At 40.4% G+C, this 24923-nt stretch overlaps 1 protein-coding gene across 3 annotated transcripts in view; it reads right to left on the reverse strand.

The window, feature by feature from the left end:
• MYO3A (myosin IIIA) overlaps positions 1-8690 on the reverse strand; it is a 114645-nt gene extending 105955 nt beyond the window's left edge. For all 3 annotated transcript variants that reach the window (XM_053996341.1, XM_053996349.1, XM_053996357.1), the window contains exons 1-2: positions 8541-8690; positions 320-502 (exon numbers count right to left, since the gene is read on the reverse strand). In XM_053996341.1, the coding sequence (XP_053852316.1) occupies positions 320-487 (168 nt within the window). In that variant the 5' untranslated portion in view covers positions 488-502; positions 8541-8690. The remainder of the gene's footprint in view (positions 1-319; positions 503-8540) is intronic.
• Positions 8691-24923: the final 16233 nt, after the last annotated feature.

Consider the following 24923-nt stretch of genomic DNA (forward strand, 5'->3'; position numbering starts at 1 on the left):
AAGGGAACAACAGTAAAAATAGAATAAGTTAGGACTCTTAATACTGAAAAGGAAAATAATCAGCTCCGCTTCCGAAAACAAGAGAGAAGGGGTAACAAAGTAAAAGCAACAAAGTTTAGGTATATTTCTGACTTTTACCATAAGCAACCACTTCCAAGATCACTTATGTTAAGAAAAATGCATTGATAGCTAGCCTGATACATAGCAGGCTGAAATAGTTTATTTCACAGTCACTTCTAACACAAATTATCTACTAAGATTAAGAGAAAATAAAAGACTACATAAGCTCACAATTAACCAAGTAATTTAAGTAACTTACATGAACAGGATCCAAAATTTTGACTGCTGCTTTGCTGCCATTTTTCTTATTTAACACCTTGAAAACTTTTCCATAAGTTCCTTTGCCAATAGTCTCAATTATTTCCCAAGTATCTGAAGGATCAGGAAAGCTATCAAATATTATTGTTTTCCCAGACAACGGAAGCATCTCAAATGATGGCTCCTAGGATAAAGAGATGTCAGTGTTCACTCAGTATTCAATGGTTAATAGCAATTTGCTTCCTAGAAATGGGAAGAGAAACACACATTCCAGCCTCAAACACTAGAAATCTTTTTGCATATAGTATGCATGCACAGATAGCACAATGAATAAGAACTGCTGCACTTTAATTTCCCTTCATTTGATATCGTGTTGACTACACAATATCAAATGAAGGTATGTGCAGTCAACACAGTATCAAATGAAGGGAAATTCAAATGATAATTTGAACCAAAATCAAGTTTGAGTGAAGCCAGTTTCCCATGCATTTCAATGAACATATATTGTAACTCCCAGATCTTTGGAGGGACAGGGGAATGAGAGTCAAGTTCATAGAGTTCCAAAGGATTTAGGTCCATTACCAAGAATCAAGCAAGAAGTGGAAAGAAACCCACACAAAACAACTTAAATAGTAGCATTAGATTCATTCAAATTCTTACAGCAAACAATCTTAGGATTTGAATTATGACATAGATCTCAAAAGGCCAAGCAGATCAAAGTGACAGATCTTTTCACAATGCTATGGTCTTCTGACAGTCAAGCACGCTCAGTCACGGAAAACATGTTTACCAATGTACATCCTTTAACAACTGGTTTACATACTGTAAAGGAAACACCTTTTACAATGATTGAATTGTGTCCATCACTGACCATGATGGTCACCCTGGTCCATGATGGATACAATTCACCGGGAAAACTGCAGCAGTCTGTTGTGTACTTAGTACTGCAGCCAGTACTGACCCAGCTCCTTGATTCCAAATACTGTGGGAATGAAATAACCCAGTTTTACCTGATACAATGAAATCCCCCTTAACACTATTCCACGTTAAGGTCAAAGTAAAGATCAAGATCCGGAAACATACAGTTGTAAGAAGTATATTCTCAGGTTTCCATTCCAGATTCAAAATTTGCTTCTTTCTCCTGTCCCACAGGATTCACAAAGACTCAACTCAGAACACTGACTATAGTCTCTTCGTAAGGCATGACCTTAAGTCTAGTCTTTATCCATGCTTTGGGAGTTTCACCACATTTGGGTAAAGCCACTTCTTCCTCCAAAAAAGAACATAAATGAGTCACGACTTTCTTCTTCTTTGCCTTTAAGGTAGTGCTCAAATACAATAATTCTGTTGGCATTTTTTAATCACTTCATGCATAAATGCTTTGTAATTAGCTCCTGCACTCTGCTGTAATTAGGATACTACACGAAACAATAACTAAATTTGGGATGATAAAGGGATGAGGATTCATAATCTCAAACCCTTGTTTTGAGAGTTTCAATAATGATAGCATTTCAAAAATTCTCTATCTAAGCTTTAGTTTTTTAAATTGAGGCTAACTATTTGTTTAAGATCTTACTGGATATTACGAAACCTGTAACTAGTGATTTTTTTTTAATAAGAGGAAGAAAAGTAAAAAGGTATCAATGGTTGCCTTTATAAGAACTGAGGCACCCAAACCATATTGAAGTCTGTCTGCATACAGGCTATTTTCTACAGAATATGTAATTTTCCATCGAAATCTAGAGCCTGCTGTGTCTCACATTACAAAAAAACATAGGAGCTTCTGACCCAGGCAGTAGAGGTACGCAGCGCTGAAGAAAGGAAGAGTCAATTCCTCCCTTTTGAAGATGAGCACTTCTGACACAGGAACTCAAAGAACAGCTTCACATATTTAGACTGTGCCATAGCCAAGCTGGGAACTCTGATACCGTGAATCTTCAAATAAGCAAAGGACCACCCTGTTGCAGAGATATTTTAAACTAAGTAGAACACTCCAAGAAGCACCATTCCAACCTGCTGTTTCAGACAACCTCCCAGGCTTCATTCACTCCCTATACATTGACAGAATGAAGCTGCAATTAATTGATTCCCAGTATCAATTGCTTATTTGTCTGCAGAGACTGGTACAATGAGAACTGTTAAAGGGCTAAGGAAACATGATCCTGCAGGTGCTATTTGGCTACCAGAGAAAAAGTGCTAGAGAAATTGCCATGTGCTTTTGTTTTCTTTTGAAAATTACAATAGTTGCACATCATCTAGTCTTAAGAAAAGTCACCACATACTTTAAAATATGCATTCAGTAGCTGTCACATTTAGTTCAATAATTTAAGAGTGCTATTCCAGAAAAAAAATTATTCACCCTAGTTCTTTCTTTTAATTTACAGCTTCAAAATGATAACTTGAATAAATTATTATGAATATCATGTTTCCTCGCTTTCACCAAGTTTAAGAACAAGTCCCTGCAGATAAATTGTTTATTTTTCACTTATATTATTAAAAACATATTAAATAGAATGATTTCAAGTGTTCCATTCTGGATGATGGATAATGTTTTATTACATCTCAGTGAAGTTGTCAAAGCTGATAATTATTTAACCTCATATTTCAGCAATAAATTGGACTGCTCCTGGAATATGTCTGGATGCCCAACCAATTGGATAATTTATCATACCCTTCACCATTAAAAAATTACTTAAAAGCCACCACAATTTATAACTTGATCCAAACCTCTAAGCTGGGAATGTACCCTTGAACCGCTAGGAAAAAAAGAACTTTTTAAAATACTTCTGGTGTGTTCAGTGTGACAGTTTGCTCAGCTTCTGCTCAGATTTTGGCTAACCTGCTGGTGAGGCCTGATGGATGCTGAGCACAGTGCCAGTAAGTCAAAGCAAGAGCACCAAGTAGGCAGACAGGTGGCCTGAAAGAGCTCAAGAGCCATTATGAGCATTACGCACCATTATCACTGGCAAATCTCTGCCTCCTGTCATCTTTCCTGTTGCAGTTTCCCCAGAATCTGCTCACTTATAAAAAATGGTATAGGCCAAACCTCCAAGCCGGAAGGTATAAAATATCAGCTTAACCAAAAAGCTTTAGAAGCAAATCCAACAGGAGCTGGACTGCTGAGGCCTTCCTGCTACTTGGTGTGGTAAAGGGAACACTTGTCCCATGACAGAGGAGAAGGGATAATCAGGTAGGTTTTATTAAAAAAAAATAAAAACCTCAGGTAGGTTTTATTCTTTTGTTTTGCTTGGAGGTGTACCAATTAAGAGATATAGGTTATAAATTATGAAACCTTATGGCTTGAATGGTGCTTAAATGAATTAATGTGATAGACTGATCTAGGCAAAAGGGGATAGAGCCCCTCTTTGTCATGTTAGTTATAGTTCTTAATGAGTTCATGAAACAAAGTTTAAATCACAGAGTACATTGTCCTGTAAGTCTGAGAGAGCCAAACAGACAGACACAGCAATTAAATTCAGGATATTCAAGACAAGGAAAAAATAGATTTGGAGTTCCAACAAAACAAGATTTGGGGTTTTGTTTGTTTGTTTGTTTGTTGGTGGTTTTTTTTTTAATCTGAGATGGGGATTTGGTGCCAGTTATAAGAACAAACTGGGTGAGAATTCTTATGAGTGATTCCTATATGCTTTTTTGCTTCACATCAAACATATGCACCTGATACAGCAGACTTCAGGCCAAATATTAGAGATACCCACAGATGCCCTGTTTAGCAGCGCTGCTGACAGACCACTGCATTCTCCATAATTTTCATTATCTAGTCAGTTTGGAGGGGGAAGGGGAAGCCTGCTGAAGAGTATAGTATATCTCCTCTGGACTATCTCATTGCTGCCAAGGCAACTCAGTGAAGTACATTTATCAGACCCAAAGCTTCAGACACAAACCAATTGCCCTGTGGAGGGCTTTTTAGTCAAGGCCACGGAGCACTAGAGACAACACATGGGAATAAACAATTGGTTTTGCTTCTGCCAGCTGGGTTGAAATGGAGCAATGAGCCTGAATTTCACATAGAATATTATATGTTGATCCAATATTTTCACCATTGTTTCATACCACCTAACTGTGCAACTTTCTAATAACCTTTCCCCCTCAACAGTTTCTGAATAGACCTTCATCTCAGTTGGATGAAAACATACCCATTTCCGCCATAAAGAGCTAATAAAATGAGAGCTCCTTGCCTGATGTCACTCATCTTCCTCCACACAGGGAGCCTACAGGATTAGCAAAGCAGACATCTATTCACATTTAACTACAATGAATGCAGCCTTTAGGTTCCCATCAGCATCTTGTCTCCTGGCTACCACAACTTTCTGGTCTTGAAAACTGGAACCAGGACCTCATCAGTTCAGTTCAACACATACCTACTAAGGCTGTCTTCTGGTTTATTTGCCCCCATCCCTCTCTCCTTCACATTCTAAACATTCCTTATGTTTAACCAGAGAGCTCTTGCACACATCCTACCCTGAAATGTGCCAGACATCTTCCTGTATGTCAGGACTGGCAGATGTCAGGTGCCAAGAACACTGGCACACATGGTGTATCAGGCCTATTACTTCTGAAGGTGACACAATGCATTCCTTCAGATTCTGAAACTTCAACCTCTTGCCTAATGGATGCCAGAAAAAGTAATCACCCTAACAAAAACAAAACAAAAGTAGAGAGCTTGTTACATCAAATAAAAATCTCCATCTCACCTTACTTTTTTTTCCCCCTTTATTGCTTTATTCAATATCTAATTTGGAAGTTCTTTGGTCTGGCACTAATCACAAGGCACAGTGGGGCCTTCTAATACTTAATGCAATGGCACAATCAAATCCCAAACCACATTTCTTCTTATTTCATGAGTTCTGCCACACTGACAAGTACTTAATAAGAAAGTTAAAGCCTGCCACATGGAATTCTCAAAACAAGCCAAAAAGCATGAGGCTACAATATGCCCTTCATCGTACTAGCACCTAGCAATTTCTGGATAAATAATTTGATTATTCAACTAAGAGCATGGACTGTAGCTTATATTCTTAGCTAGAGCTATAATAACTCATTTATATAGTATATTATCTTAGCCATCATTCAATGAGTAAGTTTTGCTCTGGAAATTCAAATATCACTCCCATTCAATTCTGGGGGAATATTTAGCCTCTGATTTCAATGGTGATGCAACCTATATCTGAATGGGAACTATACTCAAATCTAAGCTTGGTGTGGGCAGATCATCTAATTTGGCCATTAGTTAAAAACAAGTGTTTGGAGGTTTGCAGGCTGGTTTTTGTTTTGTTTTTTTTTTTTTTACTTAATTTGCCAAAATCTGAATGCACTTAGCATTATAATTTCACTCTAAAACAACAACAGATCTGCATAATTACATAATTTTTGTACTCTCCATATGTCTAGACAAATTATCCTCTTCAATTGCACATCAATTTGCTTACTACTTTCTACTCTATATATTCCCCATTGCTTTCAATTGTCCTTCCTGTCTGCAAGAAACCTTCCAGAGGGAAAAAACACCTCTTTAGTCCCAGATATGGTAGATGAAGAATAAAATTCAACAACCTTCTCTAACAGTCAGTCCATGCCTTTTGCTGTTGTGGGCTTACACCAGTAAGAAAGACACAATTTAGGTAGGCTTCACCTAAGCTGATGTGTAGAATACACCTATTGGAACCTAAGATAGATGCTTTAATTCCATTTCAATCAAAGAAATAGAAATTTGATTCACCTCATCTGGTTAGCATTTATCTGCATAAGACAGCTCAGTCTCCAGACACTGTTGATTCTACTAGCTAAGTTCCATTGCCTACAACAGGAGCCCCATTACACTGCTTCAGATACAGACATGTTAAGGTAAATTAATTCTATCTACTTAAATGCTGGAAATAAAGAGTTTTAGCTTGGCAACTGACAAAATGAGTATCAGCTCCATACTACAGACAGGAAAACTGCAAGCCAGCCACATCTCATCACCTGAAAGCCATCAGGTGACTTGGACGTAGTCTGATGATGTATGAACAAGGCAAGCACCATGCAATGACATTGCCAAGAAACTTTGAATCCAGCAACCAAACCCTAAATTAATGTAAATGCAGGAATAAATGGTTAAATAAAGCATTTGGAGGCAAGGAGTGGTATTCAATTTAGGCAATATATCTCCTGGGCACAATTCAACATACATACATCAATCTCAGGGCTGTTCATGGAAGAAATTTATCTGGTTTTGAGGCCACTTTTTAATGTTTACTCTCTGAAAGGCCGGGTAACTGCTTCTTCTGTTTCTAAAAACACTTTTTTCTTTGCTAACTGTTATCCAGTGACAACTTTCCCAACAAAGCAAGACAGCTTTCAGAGACATTTGATGCCTCTGGACTCCTTGACCTGTGTAAAACTTCTACATGCAGTAGAGAAGCAGTACTGTGCGGTATCAGTACCTGATCTCCTGCTATTGATAAATGCATATTGGGTGTCCACACTGACATTTCATCTGCAGATTATTATTCAGCTGATCTTGACATTTTGACTTGCTGCAGACTGAACTGGCCAGCCCTGCTCATGGCAGGCTCCAGCTCCTTGCTTTCTGGATGTTCTCAGAGAGCACAGATGCAAGGGGTCTGCTTCAGTGCTAGGTTCCACCTTGGTTTCCATCCATTCCTTGCCATGCCCCACAACAGTGAAAGTCACACTGCATGCTGAGGCTTACAGCTCTAAGGCAACTCCATTGGAGGAGGGGATTTTTAAGCAACAGGTTAAAGAATCAGCGAGGGCTGTAAGCATTCAATAAGCATTCAATCTATTCTCATGCAAAGGGGCTACCCACTAGATTGCAAATCCTTCAGAGTTTAAACTTGATACAAGTACAGAACCCAAACCTTTCTAAAAGCCAATCTTTAGTTAAAGAAAGAGGGTATGAAAACAACAGGGAAACAAAACATTAAATTTAATTACTGTCATCAATTTTTAAAGCTCTGATGTTTTTAAAAAAAATGACAACTAAAGATTTTTGTGGCACTTATCATCCAACAATATTTTTGCAGGGGCATTACAATAATGAAAGAAGATTAATAATGGAAGGGGGAATTTCAATTTGTATTTGGACTTTGTGCCACCAGAAGTAATGAACTGACATTAGCAATCCATGAACTGAATTATACCCAGCTAATTTTGTGGCTCCTAGAAGAGAGGTGCTGCAAATGATGAGGATAATTTTTCAGTGACTAAACACTAGATCAGTATATTAGCAAATAACCTGGTTTTCAAAGCTGAAGCATCACTTAATTTTCCTATTTTAACACAGTAAAACTTTATAAAGCCATTAAAACCAATATGGTGTGACCTCACTCACTCTGTATTTCTCAGAACTTCTAACGACAGAAAAGTGGCAACTCAAAATTAATTAAGCCGCTGTATCAATAAGCTTTGTCAGGTCTTGAAATTAAGGCGATACAGTAACTTGATAGCAAGATAAGGAAGGCATTGCAGACAACAAGCAAACTTGCTAGCACTTAGCATTAGCCAACAAGAAGTGACGGGGTGTGAGTGTACAGTGGTCACGGCAGGACTGCACATGTGTCCTGCCGAGGCCACGGTCACGCCGCAGCCGCGCGTGTCCCTCGGGCGGGCGGCGCTTTGCCCTGCTCCGGGAGCGCCCGGCTGCCTCACCGCGGGCACCACGCGGGCCAGGCATCTCTCCCGACGACTCCGCACCCGTTTCTTATCCAGAAGCTCACGCACAAGGGGAAAAAAACCCAAAAAAACCAAAAAACCAAAAAAAAAAAAAAAAACAAAAAAAAAACCACAGAAAAAAAGAGGGAGGAAAAAAACAAACAAACAAAAAAAAAAACCAAACCAAAAAAAAAAAAAAAAACCACAACTGGAAACAAGCAGGATTTAGCTGAACGAGAGACCGCACGAGCCAACCCGCACATGCCCCGGTGCCCGGAGCTCCCGGCTCCGAGCAGCCCCCGTCTGCCCCGCCGCTGCCGGGCGCGCCTGTCCCGTCAGAAGCGGAGCTCCGCCGGGCGGCAGCGGCCCGGCCCGGCCCGGCCCGCACCACCCCCCGGGGGCCGGGCAACTATTCCGCGGGGGCCGTCCCGAAGCCCCTCGGCGAGGCGTGGCCGCCGGGCAGCGCAGCTCCGCGGAGAGCCCCCTCTGAGGCACCGGCGCTGGGACTCGCCCTGGTGCCCTGCCCGCCGCTCCCGGCCGGGGATTACCCGCAGCGAAACCTCCGGTCCCTGCCGAGCCAGCCCCGCCGAGGGGGCAGGGGCCGCGGCACCTCCGGCCACCGTGCCTCGGCGTCGCCCTCCTCCTCCTGCGGACGGGCCCGGCCCGGCTGCGGTCCCGCCTCGGGGTCAGCGGCGGATGAGCGCTTTGCCCCGCTAATCCCCCGCAGGCGCCGGCAAAGCCGGAGGGCTCGGCCCGCCCCGGGCAGGGCGCGGCGGGGGCGCCGGGGCGGCCCAGGCTCCCTCCCGGCGGGAGCGGCGGCCGCTGAGGGGCAGCCGGGCCGGCCGCGGCCACTGGGGATCCCGGGCCGGCCGCCTCCAGAGCCGGGACACGGCCCCCGCACCCTGATCCGCCCCGCGGGGATTACACGGCGCCGGGCGGCCGCCGAGCCCCAGCGAGGCTGCTGGCCTGGCACGGGAGAGCTGCAGCTCGTGCCCTTGGGGCAGCCCATGGCTGCGCTGCCCTGAGGAAACGTAATGGACCTACCCGGCCCTGTAAAAGTAATTCACATCTGGTGCATGCCCCGAGCTCACGTTAGTACGTGTTGCAAAGAGGTGACTGCACCGCAACAGCACAACATAAGTGTAATAACGTAATAGCAGGGTGAAGTTGCAAGACAAAGTACTCAAAAGTTGGAAATGGATGAATTTTAGGAGTACAGCTGCTATATGGTACATGAACCAGGCTTTAATTATGCTAGTTAGGTTTTCTTTGCAAGATCCCCGACAAATTCACTGCAAAGGAGCACCAAAACTCTGTCAGCACTGGAGACCATGTACCTCCATCAGAGACTGTCTGTTGAGTTGCGTTTGTCTCCTTTCATTTTTCTGATAATATTTGAACCTGGGTTTTGTTTTCAGACAGGTCTGACACGAGGGGAAGTGTTTCAGAGCTATCTATGTTTTACATCTTTCTCAAAAGCAGAGTAGACATCAGGTAGCTCCCCCTCCCTGAGCAAAGCTCTCATTGCTTTCAAGTTGTGCTTGGGAGTGCCTAGCACCCCGCTGCCTTTCGGCTGCGTGTCTAGTGCATGGCAAGTCATATGCAGAAGCATAACAGTCTAATCCTCTGATCATGCAGAAGCTTGGCCAGAGTGCACCACCAGAAAAGGGCTACAAGCCTCTCAGTGGAAATTCAGGTGCAAAAAGGAGTGATGGGTACTCATAGCTCTTCTAGAAAGGGCTTGTATGCATCCATGACCTGGAACAAGGAACTGAGAAGTGTTTTGACACAATCATGGGAACCAGAAAAGACAGTAACATCAGTGATTAGCTGATACGTTCCTTTCCACTTCTAGCAGTGCTGTCTTAAAACCACGGCTGGCCACCTCATCTAACTCCCGCTGTGTGCCAACATTACCATCCCTTAGCTCTGAAGACCTAAAATTCACTATGAGCACTCCCTCTGTCAAAGGGCCTTAAAGGCAAAACCCCATAATAGGGCTCAGATAAACCACTTGGAAATATTGAACACATTATGTCTTCTGCATTAATTAATTTTTCAGGTGAACTGGGAAACTCCAAAAAAACTCCTAGCTGTTTCACTTAGGTAATCCTGAGCGATACATAAGTAATGGCAGCCTGTTGCTGTAGAAAGGGTCCTAGTTTAAACCAGTTAAAGTTTAAAGACCAATGTCCAAGGCCTATAGATCTAGGCACTGTTGAAACAAACAGGGAATTTATGCCCTTAGGGAATCTTTGTCTGTCAAATGGACACTGATGATGCTGGAAAATTTAGTCATGAAATGATTACGTGGCAGTCAGTGTCATGCAGCCTAGCCACATTCCTCCTTTGCTTTTATTTTCATTACTTCATGTTCTTTTCCATCTCAACCTGACTTGGCTGTTGCACCTCATTTTCCCAAAAAAATTACTGCTTTGCTTTTATCTAGAAAACCTTTCAGATGAGATTTCAAGGTTCTAGAGTAAATATGGGTATATGCTTTCTCTGCCCCAAAATAAATTTAAAAAAATTAAGGACAAATATTATGTATTGACAATATCCAGATATATATATTAAAAGATAAGTGAAGTGTGATCATCTCCAGCTGTACCTGGTATGAGGTTAAGTTTGTTTGATGCCACAAGACAGCATCTATACTACACTCTCTTTTTAACAGATTGTGATTAGATTAGTTTCAGACTTCTACCTTGCCTTTCAATGTGGTTTTAACCTTCATTAGAAGCATTGTGGGTGCAAGTCTGAAAACTATTTCAAAATTACAATGTGACAAATATGAAAGCAGTATGAACAGACAGCCTTTCAAAGCATCTTCAACATTAGATCACATTAGGGAGTTGCTTTTATGTCTTACTCTTCATTATTAAAATGTAATGGACCCAAAACACACATAAGTATAACAGACCTCTTTTACTCCAGAGCTGCATTCTTAGAAGAACTACATTCTTAGAAGCTTCTAATAACAAAAAGGGATGGAGAGGTGGGAAAGATGCCCTTGTGATTAAAGCACTAAATTAAGGCTATCATTTACTTAAAATAATATTTTCTATATTGTGAAAGATCATGCTACATCCAAATAAAGTCAGGATGCAGATAGGCAGGACACAGTGGACCCTCCCTACAAAAGGAGGTCCTTGGCTGCTAGGCTCCAAATCCTGGGCAGAGTTCAACCATGGAAAGTTTGTGGGACCTGAGACATATGTTCCTGCTTTTCATCTATTTTTCTCTGTATAATTGATCTTTTAATAGTTTTCTACTCAAGAGGAGTTGTTCTGATGGCTAATAAGGTACGTATGCAAATAACAAGTGACACACAGAAAGATCAGGAGGTATATAAATGATAACTAAATAAAATAAACAAGCATGCTTAACTAGCAGAAGACCACCACTATAAGAACCAAAGAACTTACCTCTCTGGGGAAGTGCTTTTTGACCTCTCTGGCTGCTTAACCGAGCACAGCCTGTAGCAAATATAAGGAACTCCTCCCCTTTGGTGTTTATTACAGAGAAGCAGTACTTCCTGCAACACCTGAGTAAATATCCTCTAGGAAAACCACCACAGAGTTTGTCTACATCTAGCTCAGTATTCTTTTGATCATAAATACCATCTACCATAATGAATTATCAAGGATGTCCAAAAGCATGTTATTTATTTGAATGCATAGTTTTCTCTAAAGCAACCCTGAGCTTTGCCAGATATTTTCTTTAGTTGATCAAAAGAGCCCCATAACCCCTTTTGAAGGTCTTAGATGTGTGATCCTTGTAATCACATTTAAGGGGCTGGTTAGCTCAGGAGATTGTTAATAGGATACAAAACCTTTAACATCCAACCCAGATCATTGCAGATGAAAAGCTGTGACTATTCAACAGCTTTTTCATGTCCCATGACCTAACTTAGTTCCTAAAGGAGAAATGTTTGTATTCCTTCAAATTCACAGAATGTGCTTTTCAGACTTTTTTAAACTGCACATATAATACGGAATATTTGACAAATGGGAAAATTATTTAAAAGCTCAGTGGTAACTAATGAATCCAATTAAATCTGCAATCAAAAAAATTTTGGAATTTTCCACTCCAAAACTGTCTCCACATTCTCAACAAGCCCATAAGCACAGAAATTGCCGGAAAGTAAGAGTGATTTAGGAAGCTGACAGTTCTTCATTAAAGTGTGCCTCTTTAGGTCCCTGTCATTAGACCCAGGAGCTGCACATCTAGCACAGAAGTATTACCTTTGAATGGTGATAGCCTAACTCATGCTTATTGATTCATACCCAGTAAGGAAAAAGTATTACAAGTAAAATGTGCAAGGCATTGTACTGAAATTTCACAGCTGTTTCTATTTCACTGTGTTTGAGATAGCAAAGTTTTAGGGTTTTGCAGGTGTTGTTTTCCATCTAAGTCCTAAGTTAGACACAGTTTGAACTCATGTCTCAAATTCAATTTTAAAAAAGGGCTCTTAGTGTTTATTCAAACAAAATACTGGGAAAAGATGCATTGGAAAATTTTATACAGAAAACCTTCTACAGTTCTAAAAAATTGCAGTAGATAAGCTCAGGGACCAAGTGATAACTGCAGAGAACTATGCTGCAAAATGTGTCCTGGCCTCTACTTAGTACCCTTATCCTTTTCTTGGAACACACTGATCACTAAAATAACATTAAAGGATTTTGCTTATGTGCAGTGATGTCAACAAGTAAGAAGGTGTTGGGACATCTGAGGATTGCTGCTTTCTGCATACCTGGGGGTAATGGAAAGTGCCAATCTTGAAAATGTGCAGGTAAAGATCTGGAGTTGTGGTACTGCCATTTCCAAGTGTGCATAACATATCCCTCAGTCATTAAACTGACTTTAAAATTGTGGTATTAAAAATCTAAACAAAGCAATAAATAGCACCAGTCACGTGGTAATATTGGTCACATGGGTCATCTTGTTAGTCATCTTGTTAATACAGCAGTTCCCAAACTAACTGCTTAGAGATTTCAGGCTTGGTTTTTTATAGTTTTTTGCAACATTTTTTTTTAATCAGTTGTATGGAGGGTCTCCCTTGTATCCTGGAGTAGTAGTGCCTGTCTTATGAGGTGTTATGTGCATTTCTTCACAGTTGCCATTCTTCCCAGCCCTTGAAAGTTTAGGTGATCAGCAGTCTGACATTAAGTAAAATACCTATTAAACAAATACCACTATTGGCACTACTAAACACAAGTGTACTTTGGTATATAAATAGGACTGTGAAGTAGTGAAGTATAAGCAGCATCAGAGTATTGATAACTGAAGCAGTTGAAATTATTTTTGATATGTGCGTCTAATTAGCATCTAGCATTCATTACTCTTCAATTTGCATTCCAGGTCCTACTATTTAACCATTTTTAATGGGGCAAATAGAGTTCTTTTCATAGCAGGTGATAAAAGAAGACTCAGTGTTGAACAAGTGTATTTTTTCTTCTGCCTCTGAAGGGGTCTTTTCTGTCTTTTGCTGGAAGTTTTAACCAGCAATGATAGATGTAATTTTCTGCAAATGAGATGGAGAGAAAATTTTGCTGTTTGGTAGCCAGAGCACACACATTTCTGTACAGGCACTAAAGACATTATGGTTTATCTAACACCAACTTCTCTCGAGACTGTATCAGTTCCAATAGTCCTGGCAAGAGTCACAAGGCACCAGATCCTTAATCTGTGGATTAACTGGATGTTGAGGTTACCATTTGGAAAAATTATACTACTAATCATCGTAATATGTAAGGAACTGTAAAATGTATTTTAGGTATTCAGCAGCAAGATGAAAAAGAATGGTAACCTAAGGAATTTCATGAGCTTTATTTGGCTATACCTTCTTTTACATAACATTTTTTAAAGCATCTACCTTCATTTTGAATGGAAATTACTTGTGAGGTTTGCAAATTTGAGGCTCAAAATACTATTCTTGGACAATTTGAAGTTTGGAATATCACATAATGTCCAATACTTCCAATGGATAAACAGAATGTGTCCAACATTCTTTCTTTTACACATATTTTACCCCTGTTTCAGACATACCAGTAGCTTGCTATCAGTCAGTCTATTCCTTGCTGTCAGTCTATTCCTTCCCTTGGAGCCAGAGGTAACAATCACATTGCCAGACTTCATACACTTCACAAATACGTGCTTCATTAATCCCAAACAATTGCAAAAATAAATAAAACCTAGAAAATTCTTTTTCTTTCAAGCAAAAGAAGTGACAGACACAAAAAGAGAATGACAACATAATCTGAGAATAACCTGGAAAGCTTGTTCTGGAGTTTTTCTCCATTATTCTATCCATACTATTTTGAGTTCCTCAGCCTCCTAATCCAGAGGCATGCCACAAATGTGTTTTATAAACAGTTTCCTATTTGTGAGCCTGTCATTAATCTCTGAAGATGTTCCAAAGATAGCCCTTGGAGGATTTGGATTTGTCTTCTTTTTGTTTTTAATCCAGTTAGGGAGTATAGCAAACAGTGACACAAACAGGATTACATTTGGAAGGGTTCTGTTCCTGGTTATGTGAGTGGCACACAGACGTGCTGAGCTCTGCTTTCCTGCTCTGCAGCTTGTTGTCTTCCCAGCTGCTCCTACTCTTCTTTTATGGTTGATTGTAAATACATTTGGAAAAAAAACCACTCCATTCTCCTGAATGATGTGACAGCCTTGTAATCTCCTCTAGTAGCAGGAGCAGACCCAAAGGTCCTCTGCTCCTACAGGGTACTTCCAACTGTGGTGATAGTTTTTTAGAAGCAAATTGTCATTAGGATATTGGAGGTAACAAGCACTTTTTGAAATAAAAGCATGGATTTTTAAAAACTGAGAGTGAGTTAAGACACTGAAATGAAATACAGAAGGTACCAGTATATTGTCCATTTCAGATTACCTTCAAGGTAAAGATTTTAAAACAATGAAAAGCTGTTAAAGCATCAATAATTCTGTGTTCCTAGAAGTAATAATTGCATATTGATTATGGCAGCTGGTGTGCTAAATGGTCCCAGTTGCTCTATCTGTGATCATCTCTCTCCATTATTTGTAACTCCCTCAATTTCTGCCATTAGCTGCAAAGTGTATCAGAAAATAATTTTGCTTCCCAGCTATTGCCAGGAATAAAATTCTTTAGGAGACAGATTGATACAGACTTCCATTAAAAACATGCCTGGTTTTGAATGGTTTTTAATCTCTTAAGATTTTGAAACCTACATGTAGCCAGATTCAAATGGTGATGGGCTGACTTTATAGATTCTTTAGACTAATAGAAGATTATCTAGAGTGACTGACTTTGGTATATAATGTAAGTTGTTATAGGTAGCAAGGGTTCACATTTAAGAAGATGCCTGATAATATATTCTGTCAAAAACACTCATAAGATAATCAAGATAATAACCTCTCATGTTTTTCTGACTAGAGGCCTAGTTTTTAAATATACCTTATCTGTACTATGTTATGGTTTTCATTAAAATAAAAAAGTCACAGAATGTGTTTTACAGGAAGTTCATATATAATTTCTGCATTAGGTAGTATTGATTTTGCTGCTTTACTGTTATACCTCAGATGGTATCTGACATGATTCAGTATGAATTGTAAGTCACAACAACATGGCAGTGTAAATCACCCAAATTAGCTCTGAAGGCTTCAATAAACAATATCTAAACTAAATGAAAAAGCCAATATTCAAAACCTCAAAGCCAACAGTCAGTAAAAGTCAAGTAAATTTTTTTCTCCTTCACATTTTCTAGATAGGAAAGAAGACTGTACTCTGTGTGTTTGTTAAATAATACACCTTTGCAAAGCTGAGGTAAACTTATCTGGCTGTTCTTTAAAACATTTAAGTTGCAATTAGTATAATGGTCCAGCAGTTTCTGTGTCTAGCTGCCTTCCAGTGCCAGAGTTAGATCTTCAGTTTGCCTTTTAAAATGTCTACTTAAAAGGGATTGTTGAGGAAATCTGAAAAGGAGCTGTAATGGATCTAACCCTGTGGAAGTTTTCAGTCCTGACAGTGAAAATGGTCTTTATGAAAGTGCTGTAAGGCGCAGGTTGAGTGGCATAAACTCTGTTCCTCAAACTCAGCAGCCTTTGCAACTGCTAATGCTGAAGAGTCTCAGAGGAATGGATCATGCAAAGCTAAATTTCATTTCAATCCACCCTAAATTATAAGCATCATGTAGGTGATGGGTTTTCCCTTACAGAGACCTATGTGAACTGGACTTTGAACTGGTTTTCACACCATAGTACAGTGTCTCAAGAGGTGAGAGAGTGGGGCTGAAAGTGTGTTGCTGGAAGCAGGAGGTAGGGCTGTTTCACCCCCCATTACAAAGGTAGCACTGAGAAGAACACCTGTTTTTAAGATAGGATCTGGCCTTACTCACAGGCAGTCTGAAGCACAGCCTATTCTTGACTCTGTGAGCATAGTAATATTCTCTTCCTCTAAGCTCTATATTAAATATTATATATTTAATATATATTAAAGATATATAGCAATTTATAATAACTAATGCTCTTTTCACCTGTCCTTACACAACTGGGAATCCACAAACACACTATTTGGAAACACCAGACCGTAAATTCTTATTCCGGGTGTCAAGCCAGTCCCAAATGAGGAATTAGGCTGAGGCATTTCATATGGGATTGTCTTATCCCATCTCTGCCTGTTACAGTGCTTCATGCACCTTTCTTTGATGAAGCTGAAATTGCTCACTGTTGGAGGCCTGACCCTAGACTGGGTAGCCCACAAGTTTGGTTCACAGTTGTGAAAATGTGGTGGTCCTGCTGCAGCCTCTTGGCCTCGGGATTAGGGTGTTTTCCTACCCTGTTGTTGGCTGACACAGTCTCCTGTGGAGAGCATCCTCAGCACAAGCCAAGACTGTCTGCTTTATCCCTTTTAGATAAAACATACTAGTTAGTCATTGTTTTCACACACAATTGAGACAACAAGGCAGTTTTTTACTTTTGATAAGTCATGCAGAGGTCAGGGCTGCTGCTGCTATCTGGGTGCACTGCCATCCTCAATAAGCCGTCTAGTGCAGAAAGGTTGTTCTCAGAGATGGTTTTGTGTCCTGAGGTTCTGACTTTGATTGTGGCAGCTGCCTTGCTTAGCAGGCACGGCGGGGCGCAGAGGGAAAGCAAATCAGAGCAGCGGGGGAGGCTGGCGCTCACCGCTGAGCGCAGCGAAGAGCAGGGCCACCCACCGCTCTCCTGCTGCTGTCTGACAATTGAGCTCGGATTTCTACCTTCAGGTCTGCTTGAATCCAAAGAAAGGAGCCATGTGTAGCAGAAAATTGCATACAAACTTTCCACAAATACAAACAATTATTTTTGTTTTGGTTTGTTTTGGGGTTTTTTGTTAAAAATGGACTTCATCTTAGGAGAAATTCCAAATCTCACTTAGGAGAGCTTTGTGTGCATTTCCCATGCAATGCAAACCTCCTGCCTGCTCTGTCTGGGAGTGCTGGAAGGACAGTGAGCCTGACTCTATGCTCCCTGGGCCTGTCTGACTCAAGAAGAAACTCCCAAATCTGTTATGTGAAAGCTATGTCCTCTGGTGTAGCGTTCAGAATGCAACCACGTGCAAGTATTGAATAGTGAATTACTGTGGTTGTATGAGGGAGTTCACTATGGCACTGTTTTTTCATTGGGGGAGCACATGTGTGTTTCTGATTATCAGATGCACCTATTAAGATTTGCACTCCTATCAACAGTGTCATTTAAGCTAACAGTAAAACTTGTGTTGGTTTGGAATGGGCTGGGGACTGACACTTGACAAGCAATACATTTAAAAGAAAATGAGTTCTTTTCTGCCTTTTTAGATATAAGACAACAATAAGAAGCAATACTTTACACTTTCTGGTACTGTTTATTCCTAGGACTTATTAATATGCTGCAGTCCACATGCACATCATCAGCCCATTGCCAAAGGTGTTGCAGTAGGGAGTAAAGATCTCCATGCTCACAGAGAGCAGGCAAGATTTCACTTTGGAAATCTGATACAGAAGACCCATTGCACAGAAAGCATCAGAGCATCTCGGATGGCTGTCTCAGAAGGAGCAAGGCGCAGGATATGATGTGTTTTGCACCTGTTATGCAACAGAGAACAATTTGCCAATTAATTCAGGTAGAAGAGATAACATGTCTTGGATTTCCTGCTCTTAATTTATTGAACAGCTAAGCCCTTGGGACTAATAAAAAGTATTTCATGTGCCTGTAGGAGGAGGTTTACAGTTTCTGATATAATAGAAAAATGCCAACTCTCAGAATGGCAAAGTATCATTAACTGATGCAGACTTTGCATTAAGAGCATTTCTGGTGGACTAATCAAATAAATGTTCTACCTTACCTTCAAACTGTACTCCCTGATGGGCAAAATGATGAACAACAAGATATGTGGGTGGGCATTTCCTCATTTTCTTACCACTGTTTCTTGACTAGCCATGAGAAAATAAGGTAGGAAATAGCCTTTCCATCTTCTACTTTTTTTCTGGCATGTAGGTGACAGGAGACTTTAATTTTGTTGGCATTTGTTAGATAGGATTGAATCCTAGGACCTAGGTGACAAGCTCAAGCGTCTTAGATACTAAACCATGACTGAGGGAATATGAATACAGAGGACTCTATGTGTTTACTTAGGAAATAACTGAAAATAACTCATAAAAGATTAATTCACTTTCTAGTTTCTTCTTCTCTGCAGCTTCATTATACAAATTGGAAGAACAGGTAATACAATAGAAAGTCTTCTAGCTTGACAACAAAGTCCCAGAATCTTCTCACTTTCAAACTAATAAATAAATCAAATGTTCCTTATTCATGAAGATGGCAGTACCATCTTACAATGCTTGCTGCGATGCCAAGAGCAGTTTAACTAAAACATAGGGCCTTTTTGTTTTTCACTTGGGGACAGAGGTCACCAGCTTATTGAGGTCACCAGCTGCTCTAAAAGTTGATAACATTTTTCTGCAAAAAAAACATTAAAAACTATATGTTGAGTTAATGTTCTTCAAAGAATTGTTTTTTTTTTTTAACTAGTTCTTGTTTCTACCACATCTATTGAGCTTCTTCTGGAGGGCCTGTACCAAATCTCAGATGATTATGCAACTCCTGATTTGTGGTCTTCTTGCACAGTTAATGATAAAATTTATTTATCAAGGTACCAGTGGAGTTATGATCAGATAGACCAATGAAACACTGTCTTGCCTCTTCTAGTAGATGCTTTTTGTCTCTTTTCAAAATAGACATCTCTGTCTCCAGTAGTAAAGACAGTCTCCTCAGTCTGTAAGTTTGTTTCACAATGTAGTGAGGTTCAGTCTCAGCTTTATCATGAGATTCATGACTGAAAGCTTCAAACCAAACTGCAAACATGTCTGTTTTTTAGCTGAAATAGTTGTGCTTTCTTCCACAGACAGGAGGCTGTATCTGCTGAGATGTGAGATGTCAAACATGAGATTCATCTTACAGGAAACCGAGAACCAAACAAAACCTGTTTAGTTTACAAAGTAGCTGAGGTCAGAGACTGTAAAAACCACCCACACTGAAGCGCCTGGTGGTGAAGTCCCCCAACACAGAATGAAGTACTTACAGTCAAAGACACAGGAGGTTTATGTCCAACCTCCAGCTTTCAAAGAGCTTCTGAGAAGCCGAAGTGATTAATGTGGCTTCCAGGCAAACCTTACTGGCAGTGCCTTTCTTACGATTCTGACTGAAGCTGCTCAAAAAATTAATTTCAGTTTCTTTCAGGTTTCTTTGAATCTCCATTATGTTGGTCACTCTAAGTCAGGTTTGTTGTCATCCAGGTTGGTTGTCTTGGATGTCCTTGCCAGTACCTCAAAGGATGCTCACAGGATAAGGGCTTCTGCTTTTGTTCTCTAGATAGCTTTAAATAATTTTTCTTCTCATGTGTCATATATTCTGCAGTTTCTAAATCTACCTAGGTAAAGTGAGATGATCAGTCACTTTAATTATTGTTTATAACTTTGCCTCTACAACTTAACTTGAGCAGATTCCTATTCAAGTATAGAAACAAGAAAGTTACATTAGATACTCAGCAGAAATCTTTGTCCAGTTATACATGACACTGAATTTTTTTTCCTGTCTTATATGTTCCATGAAATCTTTCTCAAAGGGAAAGTGGTAATGGAATGCTTTCATTTACTATTTTTTTTCCTGTTTGCTGTTTTTTTCCATGTTTACAATGTACTATTCTCTGTATTTGCTATTTCTCCATATCTCTGGATCTCTGGGTTGAGATGTTGCTTGTTTTGTTGTTTTTTTAAAGAGACAAAGACAAAAATGTGGAGTACAAAATTCAAGATTCTGTATTTTAGAGAATGCTCCTCAGTGCCAATACAGCTTCACTCTCAGTTCTTCAACAGGGTGACTTGCAAAGAATCCAACACAGCCCACTGAGTCTGCAACACTGTTTTTACTCATTTCACACAGATCTGTCCACAGCATCCAGCTTCCTCCAGAGCAGAATTAGATCTGCATTGCTACTGAATGACCTGGCTAAGTGTCATCAAAAGATTTTTGCAAGCAGCTCCTATTAATGCCATTAGGAATGTGACATATTAATCTCTCATGTGCAGGACAGAGAACAAATCCATTCAGTTGCAGAATAAAAATACTGTTAGTGTTTGAGGAACTATAGAAACCTGAACCATTTAACAAGAGCAACAATCAACAGAACAATACTTTCGGCTACTTAGTACCATGCAGTACAGCACAAATCAGTATAGGTACAAAGATAATGCAGTGTGTCCCTCCACTCTTCCACCTCTGCTGGGATGTTTTTTGCTGTTCTGTCATATTGTTAAATTGCAACAGCATTATTTCAGCTTCTAAGAAAACCTGAGAATGCATAATATAAATAATTAGCCCATTGTAGAGGCAGAACTGAAGACAATGAAAAACAACTAAGGTAAAAAATTAGGTCTTGATTACCTTCATTTTGGTAAAACAAATTAATTTTACATTCTCCTGTTTAAGCAGATATTTTCATCCTATATTCATGTGTGCTTATCTATAGTAATCAGCAAGTTACTCTTCAGCTATTTTCTGGTTTTATAGTGTGATTTCATACCTTCCTCCCAATAAATATTATTTGTTTACAGGAGCTCAACCACAATCCAAATAAAGCAAAGATTCTTCTGAAATCCTGTATCTTTACTTTTATCTCAGAATCAGTCTTACAGTGTATCTTTTAAATTTCTACCTCCACTGTTTAAAAATGGTAACTCTAAAAGGGAACATTATAGGGGAAACTGTGAGGAAGATTCAAACCTATTGACTGGTTGGTAGAGGACACACAGTTTTCTAAACCAGAAAAAAGAGAGTAAAATCAAATCTGAAGATGTTGCAAGGAAATTCTGGGTCATGGATGTTTAAATGTTTTGTATGTGCCTGTAAGAGACAAAAGTTTTTTGTTCTATTCTGCCACTTGTATATTCATGAGCAAACTGCCATATTATGAGAATGTGTCTGGTGCATGCTGTGAACCAGCACAAACCTCTCAGAGGCACATTGGGTGGCTTCAGAATGCCATCCTCTCCTGGATATATCTGCCCAGTGAAGGGGACTAGGATGTCTTGCCAGGAGTGTCCCTAGGAAAGCCTTGCTGTCTGCGGGTGAGACACGGAGTTGAAGAGGCTCACAGGGGAGTCAGACTGGCTGGAGGCACTGCAAGGACCAGCTGCTCCTCAGGTTTCTCCCTAGAAGCAGTGGGAGCATGTATAAAACATCCCAGAGGCATCCTACAGACTGAACAGGGAAGGTCCTTCAAGGACCCTCTTTCCTTCCAGTGGACACGCAGCCTTGCCTGACTGACACACTGGCAGCACTTCTTACTGGGAATGGGGAGCTAACCAACTCAGCCAGTTTTTCTGCATACATTTGAATGACAAATACAGTGCTGATTGCAACAGCATTTGCTAAATGTATAAAATATAAGCCTAATTCAAAGCCGATCAAGAAGACTCTACAAAAGAACCAGCTAAGACAAATCTCCTCTGGTGCACTGAAATAAAAGTCAGCCCTGTGCAAAGCAGTGGGTTCCTTGGGGGTTTGCGTTGATGCTGGCTGGTGTTGAGTCAAGAGGCACACCTGAAGGGCTCTGTCCTGCCGGCTGAACTGAGAACATTGCCAATGGGGGTGAAGCTCAGAATGTCTCCTTGATGTTTGAAAACCTACCTTATGCAGCCTGTGGATGCCTTGGAGGTCTTCCAAGAAGATGAGGATCCCAGACAACAAAAACAAGGCATTTCTTGAGGAAATGAGAGATAGCTCATATGGAAAGAGCAAACCAACCACACTTGAATAAGCTCTTCAGGCACTAAAATAAGATAACTGTCATACATTTCTTGTCACTGCTACAGCTCCATGAAATTTACTTCTGTTTATACATTTTAACATACAAGCCTGTGTTGGTTTTTCATGGCATGGTTCTTGGTAGTGGGGGGTAGGGGGGAGCACAGAAGTTGCTTCATTTACCAAAAACTGTAGTCTGGCCCCACTAGAGGAAGTATGAACACTTGTGAACTCATTCCAAAAAATAGTTTCAAAATGACAGTTCATCTTTCACCTACATCAAGTTCATTTACTATGGTTTTCAAATCTGTAAAATATATTTTTCTTGTGATTTATACTGGACTTTATGTTTGGCTCTCCTAATTTGTCTTCTGGCCTGCAATTCAAGCAGCATCCATCATGCAGTTCTTTGGCTAGACCTGAATCTTTCTGGCAAAGTAAAATCTCAGGACTCTGGGAGTTTTGTTGTTTACCATAACCCTGTTATTGTAACGTTCCATTCTGGAACTAAGAGCAGGGCAGCTTCTGGGGCTAAATTCATAGACTACCTTCTTGGTTTAAAACATCCAAAATGGAATTTCTCGATTTTGGCTACATAAATTTACCCATAAGCTCCTACCTGTCTTTCTGGATGTGATCTGATGCCCCACAGACAGTTTTTTACTATTAAAAAATGAGTAGTTGTGCACGTGGATTCAATACCATGTCTGCAAGTTAGCTGTACCATTTTTGTTAGCCTAACTAACTCTCCTTATAAAGGTCTCAGCTGATCTCATGTGTACAGGCATTTGCAGCTAGCTGGTGGCTGCTGGGGGTGCTTTATCTGTGGCTTTGATCTCACCAGCATCTCAGACTCATGGCAGGATCAAGGCCTCCGCTTTAGAAAGGAGGGAGGATGTCGCCGTTGAGACAGGATGGGAATGAAAGAACTCCAGTTCAGAAAGCGAGAAGAGAACTGATCTATTTCAAATACATCGCTCTTTTTATAGAGCACATTGTGCAGACCAATTTCATTGGTCTTGAAGTAAAAACATCTCACACCATTGGTGCACTATGAAGAGCACACGGTGGTAGAACATATCTATAAACAATATGAACAGAAGGAGAGATAATAATTGTTTATATTCCTCTCGGACTTTTTCCCAGGCTTAGCCTGGTAGAATCTCTCTCCTTTTCTCTCTGACTGAACTGAGAATATCCATAGGAGGCGGCTGCTGCAAGGTGCTTCATCTGTCACTCTGGCTGGTAATTCAGTAATTTATTTTCTTCCCCTTTAATCTATGTCTTATAGAAGGTCTAGAAACTTTACTTTCTCGCTTTTGCCTTGGATCTGCCCTCTGTCACTATGAACTGCTAAGATCATTTCTTTAAAACTGCAGAAATGGGAAGAGGACTTTGTAATCATCTCAGATCTATTTTGTCACATTAGCCTTGGGCTTATATTTGCATTTGAGGCCAGTCTCCCAATTTTTCCTGCTGCCCCAGTTTTGGTACTATGTCTTGAGTATGAAGAGCCAGGTAAGTCAAGAAACAGCAAAGCATTGGAGGATACACGTGGCTGAAGCTCAGCCCATGTCTTGACAGGGTCCATGGCCATAATCATCTTTGACAAAGTCCTGTGAGGTTCTCTACTCAACACTGGATTAAAAGAAAATAGCAACTTATCCACTTAAGAATACAAAACCAAAATTGATGGAAATTGTGATATTCTAGGAGAAAAATGTTGTGCTTAGGAGTCCCAAGACAGTGCAATTTTACAGCCAGAGACCTGGCCTAGGGAACCAGTCTGGAACATTCATGGTGTGTGTTTGTCATCAAGTAAGAAATGTTATCAGCTGCCAGAGATTGAGATATCCATTAATGAAATCCAAAGGAAATACAGAGGGCAACGTGCATAAGGATTGTTCAAGTGTCGCTACATTTCTGTTTGTATAACCAGAAACTTCTTTTGAGTGAAGACTAACTAATCACGTGGGTTTAGACAGTCACACACCACAGACCAGCAGTTCTGTGATGGAGCTTGAGCTGCAGTGTGCTCACTCAGCATGACTTTCCAGATCACTGAAAAACACAGAATAGCCATGGCCGTGGCTACAGTCGTTACTAAAATTTCCTTTGCTGCATCAGCTGGCAACATATATCTACACCTGCCCGTGTGCAGTCACATAGGATAGCAGGAAGTCCAGACCAAAGCAGTAAAGTGTATTTAACAACCAAGACAGCCCAACAGATATGAGATCCATGTACTGGGCAATGTGAGAAATATGCATGGCAACTTTTGATGGAAATCATCAGAGGCAAAGGGCCAAATTTTCACGTGCTTTTTGGGTGAGAGACAATAGGCCATGGAATAGTTAAAAGAGCCATGATATGTCAGAAACCTAAGACAGCAGAAACTGCTATGAGACTGCCTAACAGACATCCTGCTGCCACCAAGAAAGAAAATTGGGCTGTGGACACAAGACAGAGAACTGCATCAATGCTACAAAAAGGAGAAAGTGCTGAGCCTGCAGGAAAAACAGAAAACATCTTTTTGATTTCTATCTGGCAATGCTTCCATTTTTTCAGGAGCAGTGCGGGCTCATCCAGCCATCTAGGACTGTGAAATAGCCACCAGAGTAACA

The sequence above is a fragment of the Vidua macroura genome, chromosome 1, assembly GCF_024509145.1.
Source record: "Vidua macroura isolate BioBank_ID:100142 chromosome 1, ASM2450914v1, whole genome shotgun sequence".
NCBI classification, from domain to species: Eukaryota; Metazoa; Chordata; class Aves; order Passeriformes; family Viduidae; genus Vidua; species Vidua macroura.